Source organism: Hipposideros armiger, unplaced genomic scaffold (assembly GCF_001890085.2).
Source record: "Hipposideros armiger isolate ML-2016 unplaced genomic scaffold, ASM189008v1 scaffold_202, whole genome shotgun sequence".
Classification (NCBI taxonomy): domain Eukaryota; kingdom Metazoa; phylum Chordata; class Mammalia; order Chiroptera; family Hipposideridae; genus Hipposideros; species Hipposideros armiger.
Genome location: NW_017731552.1, coordinates 1,504,228 through 1,513,922, shown reverse-complemented (window position 1 = coordinate 1,513,922; position 9,695 = coordinate 1,504,228). Strand labels below are relative to the sequence as shown.

Below are 9,695 nucleotides of genomic sequence, written 5' to 3'. Positions count from 1 at the left end.
ATCCGTCGCCGGCTTCTGGACAGCCGCTCACTGCGGCTGCTGGCTGCTCACGCTGGCTGCTGGCTACATACAGTAACCCATGGCAACCCACTGCCACAGGGGCTGCAGCCTATGCCGTCGCTGGTGACTGATGGCAGCCCAGCTCCAGGTTGAGCTGTTGTTCAGCATCTTAGCTGTGGAGGGCAGTGTCACTGGCCCTCATATGTGCGATCCGAACCGGGGCCCTCTGGCATCCCAAGCCAGTTCTTAACCATCGCGCCACTCAGCCGGCCCCAGTTGTAAGTTTTTACCTTATAGGTTTGCATGCATGGATTGACATGACATACTCCAATTTGATACGTTTATTTTGACACTTCATTTGTCCCATTATTTTCAACTACTTGGAGCTCCCCTTGAAGTTGGCTCTGAGTCCCCATGATTCTCCCTAAGAATCCTCAGCAGAAGGGGAGGTTCCTTGCTTTCTGGAGAAGCCTGACAATCTTCAGCTCTGCAGCACGTGGCTTGAGTGTAATATGTCACTTGTCCTTTGAGTTTCCAAAACCCAGCTCTGAACTTCTTGAAGAACAGGACCTAGCTGATATCTTCCCTGCCAGACCCCAAGTTCAGTGCCCACAGTAGGTGCTCAGCCCGAGTAAGACTCAGCTGCGAGTCTCAGCCCCTGAAGGCAACAGCAGCACGGAGGAAGGCCTTGAGCCAGGCCTGGGAGCCACAGCCTGGGAGAACAGATCCTTCTGAGCAGCTTAGATTTTCTGTGTCTGTCTTCTGAGGATGAAGTCACTAAGCACACTGGTGCTTAAGGTACTGGGTGGTCTGTAGGTGAAAATATGATGAGCTGTTGCAGTGCTGTGTTAGAACTAGGTGTGCTCCTCGGGGTCCTGGGCTAGGAGAGCAGCCCTTCTCCTCCCTCTCTGCAGTTCTTTCCTTTGCCTAGAGCACCTGCCCCTTGCACAGGGCCCTGCCAGCTTGCTCAGACATGCCAAGACGCTGCCAGATATCCTTGGCCTAAATTATAAAGCTGTTTTGACTTCTAAGGGCAGAGTTCTGGGGTTCCCAGAGAGCCATGGGGAAGTTCTGGGCACCAGTGGGATGGGTTCAAAGTGTTGCTAGTTTTAGGTTCCCCTTTGCAAAGCCGCCTTTGGTGGGAGAATTGGGAGGAACTGTTTTTCTTAAAATGCAGGCTTTTATTTTGCTGCCTCGAAGTGTCCTATGTCTTTGTTTTTTGTTCAGCTTATTAAATGTCAGCATAAAATGATCCTTGCATGATGTCTTTTTCCCAGCCAACTCTAAAGCCACATGTGGCCCACCACCTGCTTTTGTAATTAAAGTTTTATTGGCACACAGCCACGCCCATTCATTTACATTTTGTCTTTGACTGCATGGCAGTGGTAGAGTTGAGCAACTGAGGCATCGTATAGGCTGCAAAGCCGAAAATATTGACTATCTGGCCCCACATAGAAAAGTTTTCCAGTTCTTGGATTCAGAGTATGTTCTTCCAGAATTTCTAACATTTATAGGAATAACTGAATTCCTCTGACTGGAGGCTTACCTTGATCATGCAATAGATCAATAGTTGCATGTAGGATTGTATTACTTTATTTTCCACTGTCTTTCATTTCTGGAACAGTGCCTAACCCAGAGGAGAGCACAAATATGTGGCTAAAATGCAGATTCCACTTAATCATTAGAACAGTGCTGCCATTCCTGTCTGACTACAGCATGTCTCTCACGTTATCTTGGTCATACGTTTATATTCCCTCTACTGTTTATGTAAAGTCGATCATTAAGTCAACTTTTCCAGATTCTCTTAGAAAGGAAACATTATTACTTACTATAAATGAAAAACCATATCATCTGCTATAAATAAATAATAAAAATAGCTGAACATTCATTTGTATGCCTTTTTGAGTATAAGGTAGTCCAAATTTTATACTTCAGGCGGCTCTGACTTGGGTGGTCATACAGAAGGGGAAACAGGCTTACTGGCAAAATCACTTCCGCATAGATCATGGGGTGGCAAACATTTTCTTAATGACACAGGTAGTAAATATTTTTGGCTTTTCGGGCCATACAGTCTCTGTGCAACTACTCAACTCTGCCATCATAGAGCAAAAGCATTGACAAGAGGTAAATGAATGGGTGTGACTGTGCCAATGAAACTTTATTTGTAAAGGTAGGTGGCATTTGGCCCACCCCCTGCCATCATGGAGCATCATAAAGCCAGTGTGTTAGGGGCCGGCCGAGTGGTGCGTTGGTAAAACGTTGGCTTGAGACGCCAGCTCTGAGCAGTAGGGCCTGTTTCTGATCCAACGTGAGGGCCAGTGATGCTGCGCCCTCTACAGCTAAGATGGTGAACAACAGCTCGACCTGGAGCTGGGCTGCTGTGAGCCGCCAGCAACAGCGTAGGCTGCAGCGGGGCTGAGCCGGAAGCTGGAGTGAGCTTTCGTGTGCTGCTGTGAGCGGCCGTTAGTGGCTGTCCAATGGCCAGTGAGCAACTGCCTCACCCAGGAAGAGCACAATGATAATACCAACTTGGGCCAGTGAAGCGACATCCTCCACAACTAGACTGAAGAACAAAAGGACAGCAACTTGTCTGTTCCCCTTCCCCGATTCCCCAATCAAATCTTTTAAAAAATAAAAATAAAGCCAGTGAGTTAGTTAAGTCTGGATTCGAACTGAGATCAGGTTACTTACAAAGCTCAAACTTATAACTACTATGTTAAAGTTTAAAAGGAGCAGGACAAAATTATCAGGATAGGCAGTTTTCCATCCTGTTGTCTTATAACTTCATGAGTACTTTCTGGACTAAAAAGTACTGACTTAACTACTATTAAGACTGTTCTTGTGTGGTGTCATGGTTAAGAAGATGGGGTCAGACAGCCTGCCTTCAAATCCTGACTTGCTACTTCCGAGCTGTGTAACCTTGGGCAAGTTAACCTCTCTGAGCCCCAGTTCCCCCAGAACAGGGCCTCTCTCATAGAGTTATTAAGACTTAACAAAAATGCCCATGAAGCTCCTAGAATGTTGTGGGGAAATTGGCCACTATTAATATGCGCCAGGTGCTAATACAGGATCAGCTGACTTTTTTCTGTAAAGAACTAGATAATAAGTATTTTAGTCTCCAGAACCAAGAGGCCACATGCTCCACTGTTGTAGTTTGGAAGCAGCCTAAGCCAATGTGTAATGAATGTGCTTGGTTGTATTCACAGGTCATACAAAACTGGAGGCAGACTGGGTGTGGCCCGTGGGGCAGACCCTCATGCTAGTCTGAGGCCTCTTAGTCCTAAGAGGCTTGGTCCCCATCGTACCCAGATGGGGACAGCCAAGGCAGGGAAATCCTTCACTTCCAGAGATTGGCTTGCAAGCATCAGACCTGCATAAATTTGGGCAGTCCATGCATGCCAGGGGCCACACGCTGTGTGTGTGGGGTGGGGGGTGGGGGGGGGATACACCTGAGCTGCGTGCCCACCTGTGTCTGGGCCTTCACAATGCTTCTCTCGCCTCCCCCCTGCAGCCCACCTCGCCACATCCCTGGAGGGCTTTGACATAGCCTCTGTGCAGCAGCAGCGGCAGGAGCAGAGCTACTTTGTGCGTCTGGGCTCCCTGTCAGATCGACTGCGCCAGCGGGCCTACGAACACTCTCTGGGCAAGCTGCAGCACACCAGGCAGAAGGCCCAGGAGGCCCTAATGCAGCTGGCACAGGCACTCAGCCTGGTGAGGCCCCCCCCAGTGGCTTGCAGGCACTGCACAGCAGCTTTCACTCATGAACCCTCCTCAAACCCAGTGGCTTGTTGCTCACCATTCTGCATGTCTGCCTGGGCTGACTCATGGGGCTGTGGTCCTGGATGAGTTTGCAGGGGCCACCATAGCAGAACCCCATAGTTAGGGGGTTTAAACAACAGACATTTATTGTCCCACAGTTCTGGAGGCTGGAAGTCCAAGATCAAGGTGTGGGCAGGGCTGGCTTCTCCTGAAACCTTTCTCCTCCTTGGTGTGTACATGGCCGTCTTCTCCCTGTGTCCTCATGTGGGCTTCCCTCTGTGCATTCTGTGTCCTAACCGCCTCTTCCTATAAGGACACCAGTCATATTGGATTGTGTCCCACTCTCATGACCTCATTTTATCTTGATTACCTCTTCAACAACCCGATCCCCAAATATAGTTACATTCTGAGGTCCTGGAGGTTAGGCTTCAACACGAATTCAACATGAATTTGGGGGGCAGGGACGATTCAGCTCATGACAGTTTGGCTGGAGGCAGGGCTTTTCGTTGTGGGCTTCCCCTCCAGCAAGCTAGCTCAGGCTCTTCCCCTGGAAGTGGTCTGAGGGAACCAGTTGCAGTGAGAGCATGTGAGCACTTTTTTTGTTGTTGTTCAAAGTCAGTTTCATCGAGGTATAATTTACAGTAAAAATCACCCTTTTTTAAGTGTACCATTTGAGGAGTTTTGTAAATATAAGTGGAACATATCACTACCACCAAAATTCCAAGATTTGGACTATTTCCATCACCCAAATGTCCCCCCTGCCTCTTACAGTCAAATCCACCTCCCCCCACCGGTTTTTTTTTCTGTTCTCTATAGAGCTAAATTCCTATTATTTCCTCTTTACTGAACTTTCTCTGCTAAATATATCTCCTCTCTTTAAAAAAAAATTAATTGTAGTAAGCCACACATAACAAAATTTACCATCATAACCATTTGTAGGTACAGCTCAGTGGCATTAAATGCACTCACATTGTTGTGCAACTGTCCCCACCATCATCTCCAGAACTTTCTCATCTACCCAAACTGGAATTCTCCCCATTAAACCCTCCCGGAGCTCCCCTCCCCCAGCCCCTGGCACCACCATCTACTTCCTGTCTCTGGATTTGACTCCTGAGGACCTCCTGTGAGTGGAATCATATAGTGTTTGTCCTTTTGTGTCTGGCTTATGTCAGGGAGCGTAGTATCCTCCAGGTCCAGCCATGTTGTAGCAGGTGTCAGAGTGTCCTTACTTTTTAAGGCTGAGTATCATTCCCTCGCAAGCACTTTTTCAGTTTCTACTTCTGTTTGCTCATGTTCTGTTGGCCACAGCCAGACATGTGGCCAGGCCCAGTTGTAAGGGGAGGGGGAGAAATATGAAATGGGAGGTCCTACAGAAAATTTGTGTGAAAACAGCATCCCTCCCTCCTGTTCCCTCACCACTCTATCTTAGACTAAAGAGGACTCCCCAGGCTCCCTCTGGAACCCCTCTCTCTGGGATGCTTGGGGATGCCCAGAAGCAGCCTTTCTATCTCACCACCCTCTCCTGCTGCAGATGGAAACCGTCAAGCAGGGAGTCGATCAGAAGCTGCTAGAGGGTCAGGAGAAGCTGCATCAAATGTGGCTCAACTGGAACCAGAAGCAGCTCCAGAGCACCGAGGGGAACCCAGCAAAGCCAGAGGTACCCATTGGGGGGATGGGCATGGGGTGCTTGGGGCCCTGACTTCTCTCTTCACACCTCTGCTGGATGGACCGACCTGCCTGGAATGCTTCCCACAGCCCCACCTCCCATTAACTGCCTACAGGACTCGCCAACACCGCCTCCAGTGTACACCTCATGCCCAGTTTTCTGCTCTTGGGTGTGGGTGTTGCTTCTGAAACTGGGACAATTTGTAAGCTATGGCTCGAATTACCTTCGGTTTTGAAACTCTTGAAATATGTTCTTCCCCACCCCACTGTCCCGTTGAATCCTTCATATTCACCTACCTGTCCCCTTGTAACTACTTTTGGCTTTCTCCGGTCTCTCTAGTCTATCCCAAACATTGGCCCATTGTTCCCCCCTCTGACATTTGCCACCTGTGCTGTCACTCTACTCAGCTTTCACGGAATCAACACCTGACAACAATTCTCATGCCTCATTCTGAATGATACCTCCCCCACCCCCCCACCCCCATCTTATGTCTGTGCTAACAATAGAGCTTCTCAGCTTAACCTCTCTGGGCCTTGGTTCCCCATCCGTAAATGGAATGGAGGAGCTTCTGCAGGGTTTTTAAGATGAAATGAGCTAAACTTGTCCATGAATGTTCACAGTGGCATTATTCACAATGGCCAAAAAGTGTGAACAGCCCAGAAGTCCACTGATGGATGAATGGATGAACAAAATGTGGTCCGTCCATAAAATGGAATATTACTCAGCCATAAAAAGGGATGAGGCACTGACATGCTATGACATGAATGAAGCTTGAGGACATTATGCTCAGTCAAAGAAGCCAGGCAAAAAAAGCCACACAGTGTGTGATTCCATTTATATGAAATGTCCAGAACAGGCACACACATCCACAGAGACAGAAAGTGAATTCATGGATGCCAGGGGCTAGGGGAGGAGGGGATGGGGGAGGGAGTTCCTTTTGGGGGTGATGGAATGTTCTGGAATTAGAGGTGGTGGTTGTACAACTTCCTGAATATACTAAAAACCACAGAGTTATACAGTTAAAAGGGTGAATTTTCTGATATATGAGGTGTGTGTGTATATATATATATATATATATATAAAAGATTAAATGAGTTGATATGTAAAGCACACAGCAAGTGTTACAAAAATGATATTTATAAAGATATGAATGTCTCTATAAATGCACAACTGCTCAGCATTCAGACACAAACCGCCTAAACCCGATTCCCTTCCCCCAGCTGCTGAACGCAGCAGCCAGAATATACAGATGTTGACTCTCGTGGGCACCTCCCTGCCATGTTCAAGTCCAGAGCCCTCAGCTGACGGCGCTCAGGGCAGTCCTGCCTCCTGCCTGCTCTGGTCTCCCCAGTCTGGGAATTTTCAAGGACCTGATCTAAACGGCGGTCTCCCCCACCGCTTATAACTTCTGCCTGAAAAGTTCTTCCAGATCTCTTTTCTTTTTTTTAACTTTTCAAAAAACAATTTTGAAATATAAAAATGTTGGAGACCATCTATATTCACACGGTTGTGTGACTCTCACCACAATTCATGTAGAACATTTTAATCACCCCCAAAGGAAGCCTAGTCCCCATCAGCAGTCACTCCCCATCCCCTTCCCCCAAACCCTGGCAACCACTAATCTATTTCCTGTCTCTGTGGATTTACGTGTTCTGGACATTTCACATAAGTGGAATCACACACTGTGTGGCCTTGTGTATTTAGCTTCTCTCATGAGCACTGTGTGTTCAAGGTCCATCCATAATGTAGTGAGTGTCAGCGCCTCCCTCTTTTCATGGCTGAGTAATATTCCTATGTGTGGATGGACCACGTTGTATTGATCCATTCGTTTGTTGATGGACACTTGGGTTGTTTCGTCTCATGGCTGTTGTGAATAATGTCCCCTATGAACATTTGTGTACAGGTTCTTGTGTGGATGTATATTTTTATTTCTTTTGGGTGGATATTTAGGAAGGGGAATTGCTGGGTCACATGGTAAGTCTATGTTTTAACATTTTGAGGACCCACCAGTCTGTTTTCCACGGCGACTGCACCAGCAGCCACTTTGAGGGCTCCTGTTGCTCCCCTTCCTTGCCAACGACATCTTTTCACCTGCTTATTGGCCATCTGCATATCTTCTTTGGAGAAATGTCTGTGCCTGTTTTTCAGTTTGACTGGTCTACCTCATGGTTCAGAGCTCAAAGAGTCAGTATTCCGAACTTCATGCTAGGCGGCACCTCCTATGGAAGGGTTTTCTGAAGGTCGGCAGTAGAACCCTCGTTTTCTTTTTCTAGGCTTTGGCTCTGGCTTTCCCCAAAGCAGTGGTCTTCATGGCCCCCTCCCCACTCTGTCTTCTCAGCAGGTCGAGTCCCAGGCGCTCACCATGTTCCGTGACATTGCTCAGCAGCTGCAGACCACCTGCGCCTCGCTGGGGTCCAGCATCCAGGGGCTGCCCAGCCACGTGAAGGACCAGGTGCAGCAGGCTCGCCACCAGGTGGAGGACCTCCAAGCCACCTTTTCCAGCATCCACTCCTTCCAGGACCTGTCCAGCAGCGTCCTGACGCAAAGCCGCGAGCGGCTCACTAAGGCCAGGGAGTCCTTGGACCACATGGTCGAGTATGTGGCCCAGAACACGCCCGTCACATGGCTGGTGGGACCCTTTGCTCCTGGAGTTGCCGAGAAAGCCCCAGAGGAGAAGAAGTAGGTTAGACAGGAAGGGGGCTCAGGGGCTTCATCCCTCCCCAAGGGGCTGGCAACAGCACTGGACCCCTTGCCCCCCCCCCAGTCCATCTCAGCTGCCACCTTGGGAAACGGGTCCTCCAAACAGACCAGTCCCTCCCGCTATCTGAGCCTGGAGGAAGCATGTCTGAGCCTCACCTGATCAGTAATTAGTGCAAGGTTTCTGGAAAAAATATCTCTAGAAGTTTCCAAACTTTGTTTTCCTAGAAAGTTAAAAAAAAACCACATTTATTTTTCTTTCTTAAAAGTCAGGGATATAGTTCTTCTATCCTACTTCCTTTTCTACATTAAGGGCCCCGGATATCATCAGTCTTTAACGGACTTGGACTTCTGGTCTGTGAAGTGGGCCTCCTGGGATGGGGTAGAGGTGGAGCTACCAAGACGCATTCTAGAGCAGAAGGAGGTAGAGGTCTGCCTGTCCAGCCATAGGTGCCTAGAGCTTCAGTGTTGCCTTAATAAAGTTTACCTGCAGCTACGTACAGGCCATGTACATGTGTGTGTTCCCAGCAGCTGAGCAACTGCGGGGTCTCTGTGTGGCCGTTTCAGCCCCATCCTTGCTTTGCTCACAAGGGTGTGAATGAGACAGGGCTGGACCTGCTCCTGAACTTGAAGTTTGGCACCCAGTGCCTCGGATGAGGCCTGTGTTGGTTGTCAGCGAAGATCTGGCCACACTTGCTTAGCTTCGAGTCCTCGAATTTGGTCCTGGACACCGTGGGGAAGAGCAGGGCATGTGGGCCTTCCATTGCCGCCCTGGCGTGCCGGAGTCCTGCCCCCTGTGTCATGTCATTGGTATGTGGGCAAAGCAAGAAACGTTTTTCCTGTGTTGGAACTTCCTAGGTATGTGGGGGAACAGAGTAGCACGATGACCCCCAAAAATGTCCACATCCAAATCCCCAGGCCCTTGCGTGGCAAAGGGGACCTTGCAGATAGGGTTCAATTCAGGATCTGGAGATGGGACATGACCCTGGATTGCCCAGGTGGGCCCTAAACATCATCACAAGTGGGGCTGGAGGGTCAGAGATGGAGATGTGAGGACAGAATTGGAGATGGGACGATGCTCTGCTGTTCACCTTGAACATGGAGGAAGAGGCCACGAGCCAAGGATGCAGATGACTTTAGAAGCTGGAAAAGGCCAGAAACAGATTCTCCCCTGAAGTTTCCAGAAGGAACCAGCCCTGCTGACACCTTGATTTTCACCCCATAAGACTTCAGACGTCTGACGTCTGGAACTGGGAGATAATGCATTTGTGTTTTTTTCAGCCTCTGTCTGTCATTGGTTACAGCAGCTGCAGGGGACTCACACTGGGGGCAAGCAGTTCAAGTGGCCCCCGAACAGAACTCAGCTCAAGATTTCCTGGATTTCTGTCCACTGCCACTGGCCATGTTCCCACTGCTGTGCTGACCTTTACTTACCACACTGATGCTCAGTCCTCTCACTGCCCACTCTGGTCCAGGGCTGTTCCACTCACTTTACACACAATCCCTTTTAAGTACCTCAGCTTTGCAGGTTAGGCATCCCCACTTTACAGATGAAGAAACGGAAGCACACAGC

The 9,695-nt window shown here is 49.0% G+C and overlaps 1 protein-coding gene across 6 annotated transcripts in view; it reads left to right on the top strand.

Moving 5' to 3' along the window:
- The window catches only part of PLIN3 (perilipin 3), a 20,161-nt gene extending 11,539 nt beyond the window's left edge, over positions 1–8,622 (top strand). For 3 of the 6 annotated variants that reach the window (XM_019653347.1, XM_019653349.1, XM_019653348.1), the window contains exons 6-8: positions 3,512–3,711; positions 5,291–5,416; positions 7,764–8,622. In XM_019653347.1, the coding sequence (XP_019508892.1) occupies positions 3,512–3,711; positions 5,291–5,416; positions 7,764–8,108 (671 nt within the window). In that variant the 3' untranslated portion in view covers positions 8,109–8,622. Of the gene's footprint in view, positions 1–3,511; positions 3,712–5,290; positions 5,417–7,573; positions 7,666–7,763 lie in introns of all 6 variants that reach the window. The other 3 variants (XM_019653352.1, XM_019653351.1, XM_019653350.1) reach the window with 3 other exon arrangements.
- Positions 8,623–9,695: the final 1,073 nt, after the last annotated feature.